General features: G+C 37.7%; 1 protein-coding gene and 1 long non-coding RNA gene across 2 annotated transcripts in view; one reads left to right on the plus strand and one right to left on the minus strand.

Annotated features, from left to right (window-relative positions):
• Window positions 1–24,354, plus strand: part of LOC114161860 (solute carrier family 12 member 9) — a 72,525-nt gene extending 48,171 nt beyond the window's left edge. The window contains exons 9-13 of the mRNA XM_028045473.1: window positions 2,473–2,597; window positions 11,767–11,959; window positions 17,603–17,777; window positions 21,694–21,840; window positions 22,020–24,354. Of these exons, the coding sequence (XP_027901274.1) occupies window positions 2,473–2,597; window positions 11,767–11,959; window positions 17,603–17,777; window positions 21,694–21,840; window positions 22,020–22,975 (1,596 nt within the window). The 3' untranslated portion in view covers window positions 22,976–24,354. The remainder of the gene's footprint in view (window positions 1–2,472; window positions 2,598–11,766; window positions 11,960–17,602; window positions 17,778–21,693; window positions 21,841–22,019) is intronic.
• Window positions 7–1,361, minus strand: LOC114161861 (uncharacterized). Its single transcript, XR_003599092.1, has 2 exons — window positions 1,036–1,361; window positions 7–180 (listed from the first exon to the last, which is right to left on the minus strand). It is a non-coding gene; the product is annotated as an uncharacterized LOC114161861 (long non-coding RNA).
• Window positions 24,355–24,726: the final 372 nt, after the last annotated feature.

Here is a 24,726-nt window from a genome sequence, read left to right on the forward strand (position 1 = left end):
TTTTGCTCTGGCTGAAAAGGGTTTATTTAGAAATACATTTCTTTTTCACAGGAGTCTTTTTGGAACCCTTCTTTGTTCGTCTCGGGTCCAGTAGATTGACATCACGGCAGACACTTTCAGGTTCACTGTATTTATTCCAACAGGAAATCGAGTTGGTGGTTAACTTCAATCCAGTAGCTTCTGCCCGTATACATTAAATAAAATAAAAATAAATAACCCCAAACAAACTACTAAGCAATAGCTCCCACTGAGCAGTTAGCAGCAATTGACAGCAGTTAGTAGCAGTTTGCAACAGTTCACATTTGTAAAATTAAACATAGCTAAAATGGATAATATTAATAACAGTTAAAACACAGCATAATTGCTCGTGAAACACTGCACCATCAAATTTGTCTAAAATATATGTTAAAATATAGCACCAGTTCCCTTCTCTGTCGGGTAGCTGTCAGTTACTGGTTACTATGGTAACCACCAACTGATAAGTGCAACATAACTGAACTTAAAACACCAATAAATGTTTGAAGAAACAACTTGTTGATTAAACAGAATAAATTCAAAGAATAAACAAACAAATTTTGACAAACTTCACATTTATAATATTGCTAAAATGAAACTGTTACATTTTGAATGCACCACATTGTTAAATTAGCTTGCAGTTCTGTGTCACATGACACTGCAGTATTTTGAGTATATTTTGCTTGATCCCAATTTTCCTTAAAGAACTGCAATAAAATACATAGCAGCATCTGTTTGTTTTATTAGTCTCCCGAAGTTGCAACTTATAATTAATTATTTTTTAGTAGATGTAGTGGCCAACTCACAGCAGTCACTGTAAAACATTTTTATTTTAAAATGAGGATCATTTTAAACTATCATCAACATTAGATGGTAACAATTTAAGATGTCATCATCAAATCATAATTTGATGATGACATCTTAAATTGTTATCATCTAATGTTGATGAATTAACAGCCAGCATTACTAAAAAATGTCTTCCAGATTGTCGGAAAAGAGAGACATAAGGTAGATAATTACCTTAACTCTGAACTTGAAAAGCTCCATTGTATGAAACAGAGCAGCTTTGTTGTTTGTACCGGAAGAAAAACGGCGAGTGACTGAGGGTCACTGCTCGTAACACAAACCCTGTAAATTCTAGACACTAACAGGTACCATAGAATTGCACAAAAATCCATGAGGGACGGCGGAGTCCTAGAGCGAAATTCCATGAAAGAGGTGTACAGAGCCTGGTGCCGGAAGAAAACCGGTGAGTGACTGAGGGTCACTGCTCGTAACACAAACCCTGTAAATTCTAGACACTAACAGGTACCATAGAATTGCACAAAAGTCCGTGAGGGACGGCGGAGTCCCTGCTCGAAATTCCGTGAAATAGGTGTACGGAGCCTTGTGCCAGAAGCCCATTAAAATGCTGTCTACATCGTTTTAAACTGTGTGATTGTGAGCGTGAGTGGGAATAAAAATAGCAATAGGTATTTTGTTCCATATAACACAGTAGGAGTGTAACAGGTAAAATTTCTATGGATGCAAACTCGACTAAAAACCCACCTGTTTAGGATTGTATTTGAAACGTAATCAATTACAAATTTATTGATGGAACCTGACTTAATGTTGTGTTTTGATTGTTGATTCTATCTTGCATTGTGTTTCTGTGTTTGATATGATGTAAAGCACTTTGAAATGCCTTGCTGCTGAAATGTGCTATACAAATAAAATTTGATTTTGATTTGATTTTGATTTGTACTTCGTAAAGCCTATATACTGAAAGTCTTGCTCTTTCTCGTTCTCCTTCAGCCTGAAATAGTAGCACTCTGAAAACTTCAAGCTTTTCAATAAGGCTTGAATTTAACCAAGCCACTAAAGGTGGTGTTATAAGCACGGCCTGTTAGAATATTTGTTTAGTAAGTTCACTGACCTGAAATAAGATTTGCTTTTCAAGTTTCTTACCAGCAACTGATGGATCGGGGAGTTCAAGTTAAAAATTAACTGCTTCCAGTCACAAGGCTTTTTACAAGCACATTGGACTAAAATGTTTTGCTAAAATGAATTGGGGTCTAACACTTATAACTCCACTTTAGAGGAACATCGCTGGTAGTTAGTGCATGTAACTCTAGCTTTGTGTGTCCTTTTAGTAACGAAGCACTGCATTTAATTGGTCTGTTTTTGTGAGAGCATGTGTTTATAAAACTACTAAAAATGCACATTTCTTATTTTATTTGGTAAACGTAAAATAAAAAAGGAGCAGTTCAATAAATATTCAGAGGCAAATTTTAACATGCTTTTAAACATCCTTCAAAAGGATTAGCATAATGACTTTTTCACTCCAATCCCACATAAAATTTAACGCTAAATGTTTGTATTTTATTTTAACTTGGTAATGATGTTTCTGTTTCTGAATGTTAATCCTCTCTTCCTGATTTTCCCCTCAATGTTGTTTTGTCCTTCCTTTCTCTGTAGCTGGTGCTGTTTTCAGGAAAGCTCAACACCATCGCCAGCATTGTGACCATTTTCTTCCTGCTGGTTTATGCTGCCGTGGACTTGGCTTGCCTTGCCCTGGAATGGGCCTCTGCACCTAATTTCAGGTACCCATGCAGAACAGACACACACCCCAATTTGTTGTTTTTTTTTGTCTTATTCTCTGACATTTTATATCTTTGTGTGGGAGAGGTTGTTTGCCTGCTCACTGCTGCTACAGTGATGCTACACTAATTAAAAAACATAAAACTGGCCAGTGCTTACAGCCTCATGGAGAACAGGGACTAACAATAAACCGACTGAAGGTGAGACCTGAGCTAGATGTGGGGGTAACGATGCGTGGTGATGCTTAGAGATTAAAATTTACAGTGTTTGTGTGTACAAGTTAATTCGTATTCCTTGGTCACTTGCAGTGATCCTGATTTATAAGAGCTCGCTGATAATATCCTCTTGCATCGCTCAGATTACCTGTGGACATGGTGGAGGTTTATGTGACTGGATGATATTATGGCACAGCCAGAGTTTGGAATTTGAATCACTACACACCTTTTTATGAGTCATTTCACATCTCCCTGTCAGCTGCTGATGTTGTTGTGTAGAAAATATCCTCCTCAATCCAGGAAACATACTGTTTATCCAGAGGGGGCTTCATCTTGCAGGAAATATTTAAAAAACTTGAGTTTTATTTGCAATGGAGGAATGAAATAGTATAAACATCACATGTTGCTTTATTGTTCTGACAGATTGCATCCAGTGCTGGTTTAAGAGTTAGATATTCTTCTGCGGCAATACTCAGAAATGAGTTGCAGTGCATGTTAACGACACTTAAGCTTCTGTTATCGCAGACACATCAGCAGACTGCAGCTCAAATGATCTTCTTGAAATAGGGAGATGCTTAAAGGATCCTAAACAATATGAAGGACTACTTGTTAAATACCTTTAACATTTAGAATAGCAACAAGCTACCTGAGTCACACTCAATAATAGTGATTATCAATTATTATTAATACAAGTCTGATCAGAGAAGGTTAGGAATGTAGTAACTTACCTGAATGGTAACTTACCTGAATGGTAAGACTCACCTGTAAGATGTTTCCAATGCCACCTCCTGCCTTAATTAACTTCTGAGAAAAAAGGATGCAAAATATACCCATAAGCTAAGACATAAGAATTATTTTTAGTGGGTATGTTCTGGTTTTTCTTAAGTAAACATTTCAACTTAGCAAATATAAAGAAGCCCATCACTTTTGATTAGTTATTCCAATATCCCTTTCAGAAGTGTGGTCCAAAACTGCTATACAATTTCTCCTGCAGTGTCTATTTTCTTAAAAGCTATTTAAAAAACTAGCTGTTTTGTTTTCAGCTTCCAGAGCAAATGCTAAATGAAATAACCAACTTCTGAAGATATTTCTTTAAACCATGTTGAACATGAAATAGAATAGAATATGAATAGATTTTGTGACTCTGTCTTCCACTGTGCTTTAGTACATGTGTGTCTGTGTGCCTGCATACTAAAGATGGTCATATTTACATTGCACAACTGTAGGAGCATCCAGTGGTGTAATGCAGCAGAACCAATTTTGTCTGGCTCTTTTGAATTATTTCACGATGAAATGGCAGTTCAGGTGCATTGTCAAAATTTTTTATTGGATTAGTGAAAGTACAGCCATGCCGGTTCTGCATGAATGAACTAGGCTGACAGTTCAGTAAATGCCTTATTCTGATGTATACCTGAAGCAGTGAAGCAGGGCTGGAGCATTGAATACGCACGGATGCCCTAATAACAATGGTTTCAGTCCTCACAGTAACAAAGTAACATGCCAGAATGACTGTCATTGAACAAAGAAATGACCTATAAATCTGGTCATATGTAATGGATGGTTCATGAGCCTAATTATTCTCATTGTCAGATTTCCACGTCTGGTAATATCAGAACAGGAGTCACTGGTCTGTCTTTTGAAGCTCATTATACATGGATTTTTGCTCATCGTCGTCTAGGATTTAAACAGTTATCTCCCTTCCTTTGCTCAAAAAGAATCCTATACATTCGCATTCATGCTTTAGTCCCTAATGTAGAAGTTGCGTTTATCACAGGTTTTTAAAAATCATGGCCTATTTTGGTGTGTGCTGGTTGTAAAACAGTAGTGCAAACTGTGGATTTTATTTTGTTAATATTTTTTTCTATTTTAACAATGCTTTTCACAACAAAAGAGAGACTGTACTGACTGCTGCCATCATCTGTATCCAGTAATCTGTTCTGATTGCTGTACTTAGCATTTCATTTATGAAATTTCCCATAGAAGCCAAATGATATTTTAATTGGTTACCAATTTTATGCCATTTTTTTTATGTGTTTGTGTTTATGACACTTTCGTTCTATCTTTCTTTATGTTCTGATAGAACACTTTTTCTTGTATGAATTATGCATTTATACAATACTCCATAAACATCATGAATAATGCAAAACTAAAAGATCAAAAAACAGTTTAAAAGAAGCAGCACTTGGAGGACAGAATTGGGGCCACCAAAGGGGCCCCAAGTAAAATTTCTGGTCTGAATATGTAAAGGTGATGAAAAAAGGACATTTATTATTAACTGTGTTTTGTACAGTTAGTCAAACTACACTCCTTATCTGTGTATTCACACTTAATGATCTACTCAGAATCGATTGAATATCAAGGAAGAATATTGTACACTTTAGTTTGGAACAAAATCAGTGACCATTTTGAGGAGCAAGCTATTAAAAGTTACAGTGCAAAAAGAGCAAAAAGTAAATAATAGCATTATTTATATTTGTCTGTTTTCTCTCTCAAGGTTACAACACTAGTGAGTGTGAGTTATTGAGGGTGAATGTTGCTGTAGTGTAAATCTATTTAAGCAGTTGGTAGGACTTAAAAAGTACTATATATGCACTCAATTTGCCTTTTACTCTTCTATATAGCTCTGCAGTTCAGTATTTAAGGTATTTTTAATGTGCATTCATCTGATTCTGAGTTTTCTATTGGTGCATGTATCTCGACTGCTTTTACTTAAACATTACACATTTTAATATACAGTTTGAGATTTCTGCAACTTTTTATTTCTTTGTAAAACCCAAAAACAACATTATCAGTAGTGTTCTGTTATTAGGATCACCTCAGTATTAGTGTAAGAACTGCGGTATACACACTTGTCTCTTCAAATCCTACCCTCATGCTGTCATGAAATGAGTTGTTTATTCTGTATTGAAGAGAAAACATTCCCTGTTATCTATCTTTATGAAAAACAAACACACATGCATTTATCCAGAAATGTTTGCGGGTGATTAGTTTTTCTGGGAAGTTAAAAGTTTTTGCTTTAGTCTCCAAAGTTAGAGTAACTTCTATTATCACAAACGATCAGAACCATCGTTCTGCCAGAAAATAATAGTTTTCTCCAACAGTAAAACACTTCTAAGTTAGTATGAGAGAATAAAGCCAACATTTGCTTTGGTGCTTTGGATGTACAGAACTGTGTACTATCGGCTCAGGCCTCATTATCAGTATGTGACCGCTGGCAAAGCCTGACACAAAGTTAGCTCTAACTTTTTCTACTGTCCCCTCCCTGTTGGCCAGGGGCCCTGGGGCTCCCAGAGCCGATAAGAAGACTTGTTGTCTGGATGCTTGCCTATTTTGGGCCTTCTCCCTTGAGTTGTTAATTCAGTTAGTTCACTGTTGCTGTGCCACCAGACTAATTTTAATGCCAGTTGTTTGTGTTTATTGGTTTAATTTTTCTTTTTTCTCCTCACATTTTTGGTGTGTGCTCTTTTCTCTCTGTTCTCTGTCTGGCGCTTTCCCACATCTCTTTCCAGGCGAAAAGAATTAAAAGCCATTTAGCGCTTTCTCTCCCCCTGAGAGCTGCTCTGTAATTAGCATAACTAATTTAGCAGAAATATTTCCCTTTCCCTTGAATTTGCTGCTGTGTAGGGGAGGGAAGAGGCTGAAATTATGATGTAGCGGAAAAGATGCCTGTTTGTTAAGTGTGTCTGCGTGTCTATGTGTGTTTCCAACAAGAGAGCGGTAACTTTGGAGAGTGCTTTGTCTGTCATCATAGTCAAATTTTCTTTTTTCCGAAAAGTGTGTGGTTGAACGTTCTCATCTTAAGAATGTTTGTATTTTTATCTTTTGTGAGTGTGTCTTGTGTACAGTGACTGGTACTGGCTGCATCTTTATCACTGGTACTTTCAGCTACAGGAAGTGTTGCTCAGAGGGTGCTTTATGTCCTGCTTCTGTGGCCACTTGGACTACAGACTCAAACACACTTGAATATTCACTATGAAAAACACAAATGCACACTATATTACACAGTCACTGGCCAAGATTTAATACACAAGTGTCAGAGGATATTTGCTGAAGCCAAAAAATAATAATAAAAAAAGCAAATGCTGTGACCTTGAGACAGACAAATAGCAATGTCTGAGAGACTTGACAAATTGAAAATAGATGTCCTTTATATAGCTTTACATAGTCATACCAGAAAAATACACCTGCTGGCAATCCCCATTTGTGACTTAGAAGTTTTTTTTTCTTTGTTTTCAGTTTGTTTTATTTATTAAAAAATGTATTAAAACATATCTACATCAATGACAAAAGCCAAACAACACAACTTCTTCGAACTTTAAGTTTTTGTACCGCTAGATATTAACATAATTAGATTTGAATCACATTTGTATTAATCTTCAGATTTAGACAGCATTCATTGTATTGATGTGATGTAACTGGCCTTCGAAATTTGCAATTCCTGAATTTGGGAATTTGGGAATTTTGGTACATAGAAAACACCTTGTTTTCTATGTACAGCAGCCATATTAGAAGTTGAAATTTGGATTTGAGTGACTTCTGTGACAGAAATAGTAGTTCTAGCACTGACTTCACTGGCATTCTTGTTTCTTCTTATTTTATTTCAAACTGACTACTCAAAATCCAACACCTTTACTTTTACACTGGACACAACATTCATTCTGATTAAAGGGAGATTAGTTTTAAAGCTAATGGCAAAAAAAATAGTTTCACTCATCTTAAAATACTTTCAGTCTTAACAAAATGCCACTTTAGAAAATCTGAAATACACACATTTTTGAGGTGAAACGGCTTTTTTATTTTTCTTTTATCAATTGTCATTGATTACGTTTTTTTTCTCTTTTCTGGCTCACAAGAAACCGTGATCAATGCCATACTTGAAATTTCAGAATGACCATTAAAATGCCTCCTTTAATATTTTTTTTCAGGTTTGGGTCCTTGACGGTTCATGAACCTTGAGGCTATATTTTAATAAGTTATACTGAGAAAAGCACTGTGAAATGTAGTCATTAATAGGTTCACAACTTGAAATCTTAGCTAAATTTCTCCAGGCGCTTTAAATACAACACTTGAGAGAATCTTTACTTTTGCCCCATCCAAACTTGAAAGTAAACTCCAATTTTAAGTCACACTCTCCTTCATACAACCCTAATGAGGAGAAATAGTTGTCATTTACCAGGCTGATCCAATATCAATTAAGTACAGATTTCTTAAGGTCAAATCGGTCTAAGCTGGTCCCTCCCTGATGTTAGAGGCAGCCTGACGTAATGTCTCACACACTCAGACCTCTCACTTATAGAATGTGGCATCTCCTGGCAGTCTTTCCCTGAATGTGTGTCTGTCCCCACTTTCCCTTCTGTTATGACGTATGTTTTTTGGCTGCAAGCTAGCTTTCCACTCTCTATCTTAGCTGCTCCTCCTTTTTATATCTCCAAGGACTTGATCTGTGGCAAGTTTTTTCGTCTAGGGTGATTTTGCTGTGTCAGCTAAGTGACATCAGTTGCGGGAGAGCAAGCAAGATGCGAGATGGGGAGGTGGCTAAGTGGAGCCCTTCTGATCAGCAGCAACGGTTCCTGCAAAACTAAAAGGATGAGTGGGGGATGGTTTACCAGGTGGGCAGGCTTTTACTGTAATTAATTCCACTCTCAGATGGGACGGATGGGGGGAGATTGGAAAATGGTGGCCAATGCTTGCGTTAAGTGATCAAGTCAAGGGGAAATAAAAGTAAAGTTTCAAGACTTATTCAACAGCCAGAACAAACAAGGATGGGCTAAAATCTCTACCAAAGTGGAGCCCTGTATAAAGTTTTTCTTTATATAATAGTAATATAATAGTTTTTCAGGTACAATGTTAATGGAAAGTAAACAATGTTGGAGAACCTTGTCTTAGTGTTTATCCCAGTGTTGCACATTCAGAAAGCATGAAATTCCAAATTATGACTGAATATTGCAATAGTGATGGGGATTGTGATTGTCCAACATTTTTATCACAAAGATTAACCATAAGCACACTCTCTCTCTGAATTTTATTATCTTGTTTATTCTGATTCAAATCAATTGGGAGCCTAAATACAATTGGGCGTTCATCTGATGTGTCCAAACGCAATATTTGCAAGATGCATTGGAATTCATGGACCCTGAAATATTATACTACTCAAAATGGCAAGCAGTCCTTTTCCATTTTCCTGTTGCTCATTTTTGTTTTTATTGAGAATTGATGTATTGTCCGGCTCATGTTGGGGAACTGTAAGGCGATCAAATGCCCATCATTGTTTATAATTCTTATTGCATGTTAAATAAGACATGTTATGTAGGTAGAGAGAACTTTTTCTTTGTTGAACTTTTTCTAATATTGCCATTGTCCATTGCTGTCATCCTATGAAGGTTAATGTATAATTAATGTCCCATTTAGGCTATTTAATGAAATACACATGACCAAATTGTCTTCTGGACAATTAGGACATGAGCCAAAAGTAGCACTTATTTGCTATTGGCCATTTTTTTCCCCAATCCTTAACATTTTTGATTTACTGTTGGTGGAGTCTTTAATTTCTGCTAAACACCAAATACAACTGAGCCTAAAGGAAATGCCAGTATTGTACTATTGATTCATAAATCAGACTATTGGACAATATTTATCAGCTTTCACCTCATAAGGAGGGGTGTGGATGATTGATCAAGTAAACAAATTTTATTTTGGTCTCATTTGTCACCAACCGAATCTGTCAGTAAATGTAATTATTCATCTTTGATTAATGGACAGTTGTGGCTGAATGTTGTTTACAAGATGTTAGACAGTAACCCGATGCTACAGCCTCATCTGGCATTGGATATCTCAGTTAAGAAACTGTTTTAACTACAACGTCCTTGAATGACCTTCTGTGATCACTGAACTTTATTGGTCAATTGAAGCATGACTTAAAAGACAAGCAGACTCTCCTATGATTTTTTATCATAAGGGAGGAACATCCTTTCTCATTAATCTTCTAAATTTTATAGGCCAATACTTTATTACAATTTGTATCTATCATAAAAGGTTTTCTGCATACGATACTGAATTTTCTATGAAATACCTTTTCAGTATTAATTCCGATATTTTAATCTGGACTTGCCTGACATATGATGATGTTCAGGCACAATTACTGTCTGTTTTACAGAGGGAGTTTGTTTCAAGCCCATTACAAGAAATTACCTTTCACCATCTATGAAAGGTAATTTCAAAATATCCATTTTCAGATTTATAAATTTAGATCCACCCAAGTTTTCATTGGTCTCATCTGTCAATCCCTCCACGCTCCAACTATTTTAACAACTTTGTGTTCTCAGTTCTCTCTTCTCTGCTTAGAGCTACTCATTGCTTCAGTTTCATGTTTATTGATTGTTCATTTTTGCCTCTTAGTCAAAAAATGTGTATTGATCTATGGAGGAAGCACCCACCATGTTTCATTTGAGGTGTGTAATTAAAGCTTCTTCCATTTTTACGGCTGTTCATCTACACGCCTTCAGGTGCTGCAGGAAAATTGGGGTCAATTACATGATCCAGTAAAAATTTTCACTTTCCATCCAATGTGTATCTCACACCTCCATCTAGTTCCTAGAATGTGAGATGAACAGATCTTTGTTTTACTAATTATAGGCGTCTGCACACAAACTCTAAGAAAGCTACAACAGCAAGCAGTGGTTAATTATCTGCATCGCTTTGGGTTTAATTGATCTCGTCTTCGCATTAATGCCACACTTGTTTTGATCCTAAGTCAATAAAAAAGGAATCTAACCTCTTAGCGACCAAGATCATAAAACTTAGGAAGTCTTGTGGGGGCTTGGTGTGATGTGGAGGAGAGTAGTGAAGTTGATGCAGGCCATTTCATTGAAATAATAAACAAAATTGCAATTTCATGTTTCCTTAATATTATGCTGCCTGGGTAAAAGTTTTCTAAATGTAAAACACAAATTTATTAATGGTAAATAATGATACAATTACACTTCTGTAGAGTAAACTATGAAGTTCCTTTTCTCATAGATTTTTGCTCCCTTGTGTTGTTTGTACCTAATATTTTGGAGAGTTAAAAAATAAATACAATAATATTTTTTTTAAAAATCAAGCCATATTTCCAAGTTGTGAAACTTGTAACAAAATGTGACTAAATATTGACAGTCTGGAGCCCACACTGAATGCTCTTGCTCAGCAGATGCCAAAGTCTTTCCCCAGCAGTAACAAGTTCCCCACTGATTTCCATTATGTCCACGTTCAGCTACCAACTCTCATATGTAACCTACACATTAAACTTGGCTTTAATGTGCATTTTGATGCATATCTACAAAAATATTTAGTAGTTAAACAACTCCATCCAAAAGATGTCAGTCATTTGTCCAACATGTCTTTCACCCAACAGGACAGGCCGTGCTGTAAATTGTCCCGTTCCGGTCATTGACTGATGTCTTGGTGCACCTCTATTTAAGATGTCCCATTAAACGTCTACTTTATTTAATTAAAATGTTTGGGGTTTTTTGAGCAATTACAATCTAAAGCACAAGGACAAAAGTTTGTTCTTGTAATTAAATCTCATTTACTTAGAGGAGCATATTAAAGTACATTACAGCTGGCAAGTGATGTGACCAACAAGTTCTAGTTCACTTCTGATTCCTGTGTCTGAAACAAAAACAATATGATTTGCTGAAATTTCATCCAAAACATACTTATCAAATAATTAATTTCAAAATGAAAACACCTCAACTAAATTGGAGACCAGAGACATAAATATCCTCTGGGGTATTTTGTATTGAAAAAAGTCTCTAAAATGGAAGTTTTTTATTTTTTTAGTCTTTCCCACTGTGCACTTCTTCATGGAGATATTTTCAAATATCACAGGCCGGCATTTCTACTCTCGTGTTTATTCATTTTCAATTTTCTGCAACTTCTACTATGAGATTTACCTCCATCCCTCTTATTTCCCTCTCAGGCCCACGTTTCGTTACTTCACCTGGCATACCTGCATACTGGGCATCATCGGTTGTGCCATCATGATGTTCCTCATCAACCCCATCTACGCCTCAGCTAGCATTGCCTTCATGCTGCTCCTCCTCCTGCTGATTCACTACCTCAGCCCCACGTCCAGCTGGGGATACATCAGCCAGGCTCTCATTTTCCACCAGGTCTGACAAACACACACACACGCATGCACACGCACGCCTACAAACGCAGACATGCTCTCAATACTGCTTGTCATTTCTGTAGCAACTAAAATCTCATCCCCTCCGCTTTACACGATCCTGTACCTCTGCCAAGCAATCGTTCTATGAGTTTTATAGATGCCCGTATACACACACACACACCCACCCCGTCTCGCTCTCCACTGCCCCTCCCAATCGTTTTACATTTAGCAGAAGTACACACACGCGTTCTCCCTCTGCTTTTTTATTTTTCTCTACCATACACATTAAGGCTTGTCATTCCTACAGCCGGCATCTATCAAGTTTATATCAGGCTTACCAGACAGAAAAGCACACAAACACACACATCTGCATCTATTCCCTCAGTAAAACTCTCTACATTTATGGCACAAACACACGCTCTCCATCATTCAGCTTGCTGTGTCCTCTGTTGCCTGTTTTCAAGAAGAGGGGCCAATGTTGTCAGAAGGGCCTGCAGCCGAGGGGAGCCGTTGCCAATGCTTCAGGCGGGAGGTTACAGGCAGGGAGGAGGATGTTGGCTGGGTTTTCCAGCAGCTTGTCAAGAGACAGAACATTATTAGTTACTTAAGTTATTGTGCTTTTCCTAACACGATTTTCTTTTTCTGTGCTTCTCACAGCCCCTCCCTCCTTTGGTTTTTCTTCATCTTGACACAGTAGCCCCAACAACAAACTTTGTTCAGCAGTACAAATTTAATAGATGGATACATGTTCAATTCCACAAAATCATTATCAGATATAGATAGAGAGAAATAAATTAAAGGAATTAAACTGCAGTCATTTTAATTACTTTTATTTTTATTTTGACCAGAAAAATATAACATTTTTCTTATCAGTTTTTCTGGTCTTTCACAGTGAAATCCGTCTTAATCCATTGCACAGATCCCCTTCATATTAAAATAGAGAATCGAATTCACTTCAGATAATTCAGTACAGGTGCAATATATCCAGCTTTAGCAGCTTGTAAAACAGGAATCAGTTAAGTTTTTCAAGGTTTGATTGCTTCGACTCTTTCTTCCATGCACTTTAATTCTTATCAAACTAGATTGAGACTGGAGAAGAACAACTACCTCTAAGCAAGAAGAAACCTTTAACAGGACATCTGTTAGCATAGCAACCCACTCCCTTTACCAGCTCAGACATGAGAGAAACACAAGCAGAAGTCATGGGTCCAGAAGTCTTTTTATTCTCATTTCTAATAGGGGAAATTTGAAAATAATTACAGCACTATAAATAGAAATTAAAGACAGTAATGACAAGGGAGTGGAGAAAAGTGGCCAGTAAGTCATCCACCAGCATAAGAACAACAATTTTATTTCTATTATGTTTCAAAAATATTAAACTTTTGCAAAGAGGGATGGAAAAATTTTATTCTGTGGGATGTTGAGGAAAGTGATGTTAAAAAGCACACACTTTCCAATCAAATGACTAGAACAATAAGTCTTGAAAAATGTTTCTGGTAATTTAATTGTCATTCTGTTTTGGAAATCAACTGCAATTACTGTATTCTATAAAAGAAACTGCTAAAACCTGTTTTTGTTATTATAGCTTCATTAGTTGGTTCTTCATCAAGAGTCATTGTGGATGGTACATAGAGCAGCAGGTTGGAGAGACCAGCTTAAATCAAAGGCAGCATAACCACAGAGATAGCTCAGGTTAATTTAACCACACATACATTCCCAATTGATCCTTGTTGTCAAACAGCGCATTAAGCGCAGTTTGTTTTTCAAATTACTTTAAAAAGTTTTCTGTCTAAGGAAACGCAGGAGAACATGGCTCAGTGCAAGCTGTTATCTACCACAACCGACTGGGGGTTTCAGAAGACAGAGCAAAATGCTCAAAAAAGAAACAGAACAACTGATATAAGGGTACTTTCTATGTTAATGAAAAGTAAAACGTTAATAGTTGGAGAGGGAGAATGCTTAATTGTTGGCAGCATTATCTCAGCCGATGCCTTCCTCCAGAAAAGGCACGACAGCCAACATTAGACCAGGTGCAGCTTCTATGGAGAGAAAAAAACTGAGAAAATATTAATTTAGCAGTCGAAATAGCAACAAATAATGAAAGCTGGAGAGCAGTAGAAGAAGAAAGTGAAGAAAAGCAGTCTGTCTGTTCTTTGAGTATCTCTAAGAAGCAAAGTCTTTTCTGTTTTTATTGTAGATTTTAAACAAGCTTGAAGTAGCGTTAACATATACCTTAGAGTAACAATGGAGAACAATGATTGTATGGATTATAGGTGGTGGCAGCATCAGTAAAAAAAAACATGGTTTCCTCTTGAATTATGGAACAAATTGGTGTGCAGACTTTAACTCTGACCTCTGATTGGGATCTTTGTGTTTTTTTGTTGCTCTCAACGTAAATAGGACATTTGTCCACAAGGAAACAATCCAATCAAAACAAAACATGACAAATCTTGTGCTGTTCATACAAAGTTGCTCACACTCCTTTTGTTTTTGATATTCTATAAAATCACACAGGCAGAGCTGTTTGTTTGACCACCTACAGTACATGGCTTCAGACATGCAGACAAGACAAAGACAGAGGTCTTTTTGCCACCATGTAATAGCAGCAGCTGAGCAGTTTAATGGTCATATTGAATGTAAAGTAGAAGTAAAATTAGACTTCAGCTGTTTTAAGAGCTTCACAGGCTCTTAAAACAGCATGTGAAGCTGTTTTAAGAGAGAACTTTTTATATATTGATAAGAAGTATTTTTTTTTGCTCCAGATGCATCTTTTGCTACAATAGAGCATGCAAAACGGTAATACCATGTCAATGTAATGAACTGTTTGTTTTTTTTTATAGGAAATTAATTATTTATTTGCATCTTTTACTTTATTTCTAATATTGTATAAATAAGGTTAATGGGTTAAATAAAAAATCTTCTGAATGTGCCAATATGTTTTTTTTTTAGATTAATCGCCAGAATAATTAATTACTAAAATGATTGTTAGTTGCAGCCCAAGTTTAATTTTGGTGTTTTTTTTACTAATTAGAAAAGTATCTAATATTTGGGTCAACCAAACTAAAAAATTTTGTTTTTATCACTGGAAGACTTTTGTTTTAGTACATCTCCGATAAAAAATTCCAAAGGAAACTTTGGATTCAGACCATGATTTCAATGTTATTCCCACCATTCGGGAGGAAAGGTCAGCGGGTCAGTGAAGAGGAATTACTTTATTAGGAAGAAATCTCAAACCAAACCAAGTTCAGGATGGGCAGCCATTTTAATCAACAGGCAATAAATTATTGATCATAAGTGGAATCTGTGAAGTTCCTTTTGAAGTACAGACCACTCCTTCATATTCTGGTGCCACTGGACCAGAACCTCAGTATTAAAAGACACCAGTTTTCTGGTCAGTGTTGGTCTCAAGCCGTAGACAGTAACAAATAGCAGTTATTAGCTGATTTAAGGCATGTTGAGATAAGCTACATTATGTGGCATTCATTTAGCACCCTGAGTACACAACGTAAATATGGCTCCTGTATTGGGTTTAATGTGCTTATTAGGTAATTAATCATTTCTATGAACTTTAAATCTATGTCTTAACATCTTCTTATATTCATTTTACAAATGGGCCTTCTCATTTCACCGCCCCCACTTCTCATCATTCAGTGGAAGTGGGTTCTAAACCCGCCTCTAGCAAGAAGCCCACTTTGATAAAAATAATACAAATGATAGGCTGAGCTAAAGACCCCATCTGTGCATGTACACTGTGCCACATGCATACAGTTGCACCCTCCAGCAGTAGCCGGTGTACCGGAGTGCCAGCGGTGTGACATTGAGACGGGGATGAAAAGCACATTAGTGCATAACAACAAAGAAAGGCAACTAGATAGTAGGCGGTCGACAGCTGTTTTTAGGAGGGAATAAAAAGACAAAACGGAGGCAAGAAGTGCTGATTGTATCACAGGGAGAGAAGGTGGGAGCAGAATATAAGCAGGGGATGAATGATTGAAAAACTAAGTGATGGATGAGATAGAAGCAGCAGTGAAATGATGATAGTCTGATGGATGAGAAGACAGGGAGACAGAGATAAAGGGAGACAGATGATTAGCTGAGTGGAGGCAGTCAGACTTTGCTGCTGGGACCTTGTCTTTTTGTCTTTTACAGTTGGAGAGATTATGATGGTAATAATGGTGTTTGTATCTTGGTTTTTGATTGATAGTCACGCGGACACACATTAACTTGCAGTTTCGGGAGATTGAGCTGAACTTGCATTGCTCAGACATTATCGGAATGATTTCTTGTCTATTTTTTCAGGCTGAATCCTAAATCGAAACTCCAGCTCGAAACACTTTTTTTTTAGGAAAGTTCCAGCATCACCACAAGCCAATAAAACATACCCTGAATGTGTTTTTATAATAAAATCATTTTCAAGTGTTTTTATCATTTCACATGGTGTTCTTCCTGTGTAGAGGTTTCCTCAGGCCAAAAAAGTGCAAGCTCTTTAATTGGCGGGAAGCACTTGGGGCTGTATTCATGTCTCACTCATCTAAATGCGAGATAACTGGATGACTCATCCCAAGTTATCTTTGTTCATATCACCTCTCTGCTGGTTTCTTCTGAGAAATGAAACTCTCCACAACTTTCCAGTAACTTCAAGTTTTATTAGCAGCACTCAAAAAGGTCAGAAGTCCCCAGTAGGATCAAATTCTCAATCAGCTGGACTTTTCTTCCAGAGTCGCACTTTTATAATGCAGCTTCAAATAAAACAACAGACTTCCCAAGATTGGCAAAAATTCATTTTAGATTTTGGTTTTAGTATTTAATCCCACATGGATAAACTGTAGTTCCTAAATAGTTCATTGATTCTTCTCCAACAGTAAGCATACTGATCAGAGTCTATATAGTTTGGAAAAATAGACTATTTGGCCATTTTCCATGTCTGGATTAGTCTGAACTTTTTGACATCTTTAATTTTCTAAAGACTAAAAGCCTAATGATAAAGTGATGTATAGTAAAGTTTTATATTTCAGGGGGTTTTTTGTTGTTTTTTGGGGGGGGCAAAAGAGGGCTCAGAAATTTATACTTGCATGGCATTTTGTCTTATATTTGTCACATCACAAATTTGAACATATTACATGTTTCAACATTTGGGTTTTTTTTGTTTTGTTTTGTTTTTTGACTAACTGGGCCACTTTATTGCTTTTTGAACTTCCAGCTATTTCAAATTCATGTTGAACTGGACCTGTGGTTTTTATATATTTAGTCTTCATTAAAGGTTAAAAGGTGCTAAAGAGACTCGTATATCTTCTCCCAGGGCTTTGATTCACATGTAAAATTTCTGAATATGTTTTACCAAAGTAAAACGCATAACTGCAAAAAATATTAGCTGAATAAAATGTGTTTACACCAAATACAAGACAGAGTAGACATACAATACATTAGGCAGATCTTGAAATGGAAGACAAAAATAATGGTTTGTGTAAGACTGACAAATCAGTCACTGGTTATCTATCATTAGTCATAAAATGACGTGTGCTTGACTTGTCAATGTCCCATATGCTTATTAACTAGTTGATTGAAAACACTTAATTTATTTAAGCATTTAGGATTACGCTGGTTGAGATCAAATCATTTTCTAACCCATTTTTTCCGGCTACAGGTACGCAAATATCTACTGATGCTGGATGTCAGGAAAGACCACATCAAGTTCTGGAGACCTCAGATCCTCCTCATGGTTTCCAACCCTCGCAGCAGCGTGGGCCTCATCACTTTGATCAATGACCTCAAGAAGAGCGGCCTCTATGTGCTGGGACATGTCCAGCTAGGAGACCTCAGTAAGAAAATACTCCTGTTACTTCTACTTTCTGCTCTGAGAAAAGCAGACTTAAACAAAGTAAAGACTGTTTAAAGAGGACATATTATGTAAAATTCACATTTTGTATGTCTTTGTACTTCCATTTGGGTTGCTACTGCTTCTCAAACCAATACAGGTGCTTAAAAAAACACCCAGCTGGTTTTTAGCAGTAAGTTGAAGTTTTTTGGTGTCCGTTTCAAAAACTCCTGGAATGTAACGTCACTAATGAGCAGACACTGCTCCTCACTTAGCAACCCCACCGAAGAAGAACCCGTCACCTAGCAACCCCAGCAAAGGCCAGCCCATCACCTAGCAACCCAAGTGGAGCTCCTGCAAGTTTGATCAGCTGATTTTGCTGTATGCGCTGTACAATGGCTGCTGGAAAAGACAACTGTTTTGTTGTTGAGTCATCATCCACAAACCACTTGCTGCATTCTTGTTGGTTGTGTAGGAAGCTCTACTAATGCTTTTCAAAGATGTGCAGATGTATAATTACCCATCTGTTTGCAACCATTTTAGGCGCGAGTGTAAACGTTGAGTTACACTCAGCCAGTGGCCAGCAACAGCTTATTTGAATTTAAAGTGACAAGAGATCCTAAAACAGCTCATTCTGACGGGAGTTCAAAATAGGCAAAACTGAGACTGAAATCTCATTATCTAAAAATGAATTTATGCAGAAAATGTAATGAACATGTTTTACATAGCACATAGACCTATCCTACTCTGTTCAAGGAAGCATAATAGGTCACCTTTAAGCTTTGTGTGGCATGTCTGAATAAAAGAATTGCAAAGTTTCACACCTTTCATCACACACCGTTGAATAGAATACTTGCTGCTTCTTCATGACATTGACTGACCCTCTACTGTCTTATTGTGAGAGCTGTATATAGTGGAGAACCACTGGAGAATCAGCTTTCTCTGACATGATGTCAGTGTTCTGAATTATTTCAAGTAGCAGGGTCATTGTCGGACCTTTTCTTTGTCTTTGGAGAACATGTAAGAGGTTTGTGGGAAGAGCAGAGGGGAAGAAGGAAGCCGCTCTGAATGAAATCTTCTCAATCTGAATTCTCTTAAGTGTTGGACAGCGGGAAAAAAATGTTTACTTGCCACAAAAGAGCCCTTGTCTGGTTCTGATGAACCACTTGGTCTTTATACAAAGAATCCATTCATTTAGGCTATAACAGGAGAGAAGAATTTTTTGTTCCAACATTCTCTGCAGAGGGGAAGAAGGAAGCTGCTCTTAATGAAATCTTCTCAATCTGAATTCTCTTAAGTATTGGTTAGTGGGAAAAAATGTGAAAATGTTCATTTACTACAAAAGGGCCCTTGTCTGGTTCTGATGAATTCATTAATTTAGGCAATAACAGGAAAGAGGAATTTCTTGTTCCGACATTCTCATTACACTCCTGGAAAATTTTACAATCTGTTTATTCAGTTTGTCTAGCAGCTATTTGCTGTAAACCTGAGAAGAGTACTTACCTATAATTTGCAACAATCACACTAAGAGCCCCAAAGACACTGGCTTTGACATTTTTCCAAGTACCTACAGTTGCTTTTTTGTGAGTGATAGATTACCCACCTTCCTGTTGTGTCTCTCTGCATCTTTGCTCTGTCCAACATTCTGTCTGCGCTGTCATCTGGAGTTCGATCTTTGTCTCTCTTTCTTCGCTCACTCCCACTTTTCAGTATCTTGTCTCACATCTTCATCTCCCTCTGCCTCATATTTTATGTCAGCTATGGAGTTTTTCACTTCGTATCCCGGTACCTTTGGGTACTAAAAATCTATATTTTATTCAGACCTGGAAACACTTTGTTTTACTCATCTGTTTTTATAAACTCTAATAGATTATTTTAGTTTATTAGTAATATCAGAAATTGTGGAGTATGCACGATTTAGATCAACATTATACTTCCTAGATAACTTTTATGCAGAGACTCAAACTGCTACAGCCCAGAAAAGGAATTAAAATTAGAATTAGAATTACAACGAACTTAGAATCCAGAAATACAGGAACAGTCACTACTTAGTTACTTTTTATACTACTACTTGTTAGAAACTGACTACTCACTTTTAACCCAGAAAAGGACTTAGAACAAACTTAGAATTTAGCTACTCATCTTTAGATTATTATCAGTTATTTAGAAACAGTGAAGTACTCACTTTTAACCCAGAAAAGGAATTAGATTAGTCACTCTTTAGCTTATTTTTTCAGAAACTGTAGAGTACTCACTATTTAGATACAGAGATACTTTTGGATCGAGAATACTTTTTAGACTCCTGTTCTTCCAACCCAGAAATGGAATTAGACCAGAGCATACTTGGCGACCCTGAACATGAGCACTTAGTATACATACTTCAGATCAACATTAGATTCTTTTTCTTTTTTTGCTCTTTCCTTTGGTTTATTTTGTTTGTATTTCCTTTTAATTCCTGTAAAGCACTTTGTATTGCCTTGTTGCTGAAAATGTGCTATATAAATAAAATTACCTTTACCTTTAATAAATAAACATGTATGTATGTAAGATTAACTGGTCATCCTTCTGTAAAAATATCTAGCTGCAAAATAAGCAAAACATGCAAATGGAAGGCAATCAATTGCTAATGTGAAGTGGAAAAAAGCAGTTCTCTGCTAAAAGCACTGCAAATGCACATTTTTGCAAACAAAAAAAAAAGAAAGAGGACGTAACATCAACATTTAAAAAAGGAAAGAGGACGTAACATCTAAGTCACCTACTTTAGTAGTAGATGACTTCTGAAGGTCATCTACTGTATGAGCCCTTTATGTCGTTTGTGTTGTGATTACAGTTGTACCTGCATGCAGCCTGGCTCTTATCCCTTCTGATTGGCAGTCAGTTGTGGTGGTGAAAAGGGAAGAGGGGCTTGTAAAGTTTCAGGAAATCCCCACATTTGCAGCTATTTTCCTGTTTTGTGAAAATATGGGCACAAATGACAACCCTAACAGCATTAAGATGTTGCAAGGGACACTCTAAAGATATGCACAGCGCCTTGCTAAAGTATCTATTCCCCCTTTTTTGAAGTGGAGTTGATATGCTTTAACAAAACTACAAAGTTTTTAATACAAGACAGACAAATGGCCCATTAAATAGAAATTTACAGTAATGAAGCTCCCTGATGGGGAAGCCCTGAAAGACTTATCATCCTGAGCTGACCTGTTAGCAGTGTCTTTAGAAAGACAAAAACAAAAGCTTTATTAGGGATTTATAATCATCTCCTATTTAATAGGGTTTGGCCTGAAGTCAGAATTTCAGGTAACTAAAACTATCTATTAAACTGTAATGAAGCTTGTTATAATCGCTGTTGGAAGGTGTTAAAACTGTTTGACCTAATAAAAAATATATGTCTGAGATAAAACACAATTTTTAGTTGAGTGGATTTAAAAAAAAAAAAAGATATTCATTTGGTAAGTTACTTGAGTTCACAAGTTTTGTTTTATTTTAATCATTCCCATGAGGTCTAAAATTAGCAAAGAAGATTTGGGCCAATATGGATATCCAGTATTGATATTGCTATTTTGGCTGATAACTGATATTTACTAATATATATTTCTCTACACTTCTGCTCTGCTTCTCTGCTTCAGTTAAACTCCCCCACAATCCTGTGCTGCATCAGAAACAAACATCAACAAGGTGGAAATAAACATGTTATCGGCCCAGTTTCATTTATTTGACTTACACAGATGTGGTAAAAAATGTCTAACATCAGCGGGTACCAATGTTGGTGTCAATATATCGAGGAAGATGTGTAACTCATTATGCTCTTTGAGTTGTTTTACATTTAAGTTACTAAAACTTGCACAAACCTTGTCCTTTCCTGTCCTGACTATCGTACCTGATTCTCACATGTCTGTTTTTTGGTGTGTTTTTCTCTCGTTCAGGCACTTTACCGTCTGACCCCTTGCAGGCTCAGTACGACTCCTGGCTGGCCCTGGTAGACCATCTGAACATCAAAGCTTTTGTCAACCTGACTCTGGCAGATTCTGTCCGTCATGGTGTCCAGCATCTACTCTTCATCTCAGGACTTGGTCAGTACTGTTGCCAGTATCGTTGTGTGTGGCTGCAGCTGCACACCATGTTTGTGTCGTGTGTGAGTTTAAAGTTGCTGACTGACTTGGTTTCATATTCTAACATGATGAATAATTATGATGTCTTTTTCCAGTCGGTTTGATTGTTTAGTTTCTCCTTGTTGCTCCTGTTCTTCTAGGTGGGATGCGCCCCAACACCTTGGTCCTCGGTTTCTATGACGACTGCCTTCCAAAAGATAAGCTGATTGAATCGTCGATGTCTTCCACCGAGTCCACAGATCCTTTCAGTCCTTCTCAGGACCTCGAGCTGCCCCCTCTGCACCGCTTTGCCTCCCTGCGGGGGTCCAGTGACGGACAAGATTATGGTGAATTTGGGGATGGGAAGGTTTTAGGCGCCCAAGAGTACGTCTCTGTTATTTCTGATGCCATGAAGATGCTCAAGAATGTGGTTCTTGCTCGATATTTCAATGACTTTGATAAAGCTCGGATCCTTTCGCCTCCCTCCATCCTAGCAAAAGGAAATGTATTTGTTGATGTTTGGCCAGTAAACCTGCTGCGCCCGGATAGCTGCAGCTACGTCGACACCTGCTCCCTGTTCCTGCTGCAGCTAGCATGCATCCTCAACATGGTGAAAGCCTGGCGCAAAGCTACTCTGCGACTCTTTCTGTGCGTGGAGGAGGGGCGAAGCGTCAGGGGCCCAGAGGCCAAGCTCGGCCAGCTCCTTAAAGATTTGAGAATTAAAGCTCAAGTGAAAACCGTACCCTGGGACCAGGTGGTGGCGCTACACTGGCAGCGGCAAAGTGGAATCAACAAGAACCTGATGTCCAAGTCTCCAGACTTGACCGCTGATGAGATGGAGGCCAGAGCCATCGAGGAGGAGAGTGAAGAAGATTACGCCAACAGCTTCCCGAGCAACGCCACGCGTGTCTCCGATGACTACCTTGTGGCTGTCAATAAGCTGATCCTGGATCAGGCCATGCCACCTCCTGCCGTGCGTTTCCTGTATCTGCCCCGCCCCCCAGCCGACACCCGGCGGTATGCCACATACTTACACCAGCTGGATCTGCTTACTCAGGATTTAGGACCCACTCTGCTCATCCATGGGGTCACGCCTGTCATCACCACTGACCTGTGAGCTCTCCTCTTCCTGACGCATTCAGTGAAGGGTGGCTTACACTCTGACAGCGAGCGAAGTCTGCAGTGTCCCCATTAATGTTGTGGACTACATCTCAGCATTGACCTCTCCATTATCACTGCTAGCTCACTGACATCACCTTGTCTGCCTTTATAATTCTCCTATTTTTTTAACAATTTCCTTTTTATATGTCTTGTAACTTCCAAATAACTTTGCACGCTCATCAAGTACCAGAAGGAACCTCTGGGGAAACCTCACTGTAGTTTTAAGCTCAGCCTAGAGTCTGATTTCATTGCTCCAAATGACCATTCCAGATGGTCAAAAAGTGCCTTTTTTTTACTTGGGAAACAGAAGTTACACAATGTTAATGCTTAAAGCAGTCATTTCATTTTTCTTTTTCAGGTAATAATACCAGAGGTACTTCTACAATGTGCTCTTTTTTTTATTCCCAAATGATATTATGCAGAATCTCAGGACATTATTCCTTTTATCCAAATGCACTTTTGTCCTCCCCCGCATTAGCCAAACTGCACAGCGTGCAGGTCTTCAGAAGAAAACTTGACATTTTTCAACTCCACTAACTGTTCCAACTATCACAGAGATTTTCTCCATTTGTTTTTATTATCTCCTACAATCTTGTCACTTTCGGTTTACTCTCAGCGGCCATGTTGGTTGACCGGCCTTGTACTAAATTGCCCGTATGAATTTAAATATCTGCTCATGTCTGCAGTCACACTCATTACCTAAAGTGCTTGTAACATTGAAAAAGAGTTTATGTAAATTCTGCTTAACTGTGTGGACAAAGGAGGATTTATTGAATGTATGTAAGGGCAGAGCTGTGGAACCACATGCCGCCTCAGTGTCAGCTTGCATATGTGAACAACTCAGCATACTCTGACAATAATGCTTCCTTTGTTATGCACTTTGTAGCATCTGTAACAACAATCTCAATGGTTTGATAAACCTTTCCTTTTGAATCATAAATCAGACCAGCTGCCCAAGGACTTCAGCACATTTGAAGCCAAACCTTTTTGCTGAAAAGAAAACCTGGTGCTCTGATTTCACTCTTAACCTGACATACCCATGCAATTTTTTAACTCATTCCGAATTGTGCTTCTTTGTGATCTTTTTACTTCCATTGTTTTTCTACTGATATGTTTGTGCTTGGACACTACACTCCTCTTTGAACCACTGGCAAAGTAAATCCTTTGTTTGGGATTTTTGTTCTCCATTTTAAAGGAGAACAATAAATTCAGTTGGACACACTTTCGTGACGGAATTAGTCTTTGTATTACTCTTGAATTATGCCCAAACTGTCCAAGAGGTTGATCATGTTGATGCAAAAAAATAAATTAAATAAACATCTTTTTCCTTTTCCACTTGCACAGTTGATTCTTAAAACCAATAGCAAACCCAGCAACCAGTCAGAGCGCGTGGACAGCCTTAGACCAGTTTATGCCACTCTGTATAGAGAACTGGGAGTTTTTGTGCCTTTGCTCACTTGTTTGTTCGAGGTAAACTTGAGAAATAAACCCTGAGATTGCTCAGCAGCTCAGACAGAGAGATACAAGAGGGTGCCAGCCAGCCAAATTACCTTGTCCCACAGCCTACTTCACTGCCAAGCAGACAGAAATGGATTCCATCTCTGTTCTGAGGTGAACAACGAGATTGGAGAAATAAACCCAAATAACCACTGGTATCTATAGGAGGAGAAAGCCTGACATTTATCAGGGAGTGAAAAACCCCAGACC

This window comes from Xiphophorus couchianus, chromosome 18 (assembly GCF_001444195.1).
Source record: "Xiphophorus couchianus chromosome 18, X_couchianus-1.0, whole genome shotgun sequence".
NCBI lineage: Eukaryota > Metazoa > Chordata > Actinopteri > Cyprinodontiformes > Poeciliidae > Xiphophorus > Xiphophorus couchianus.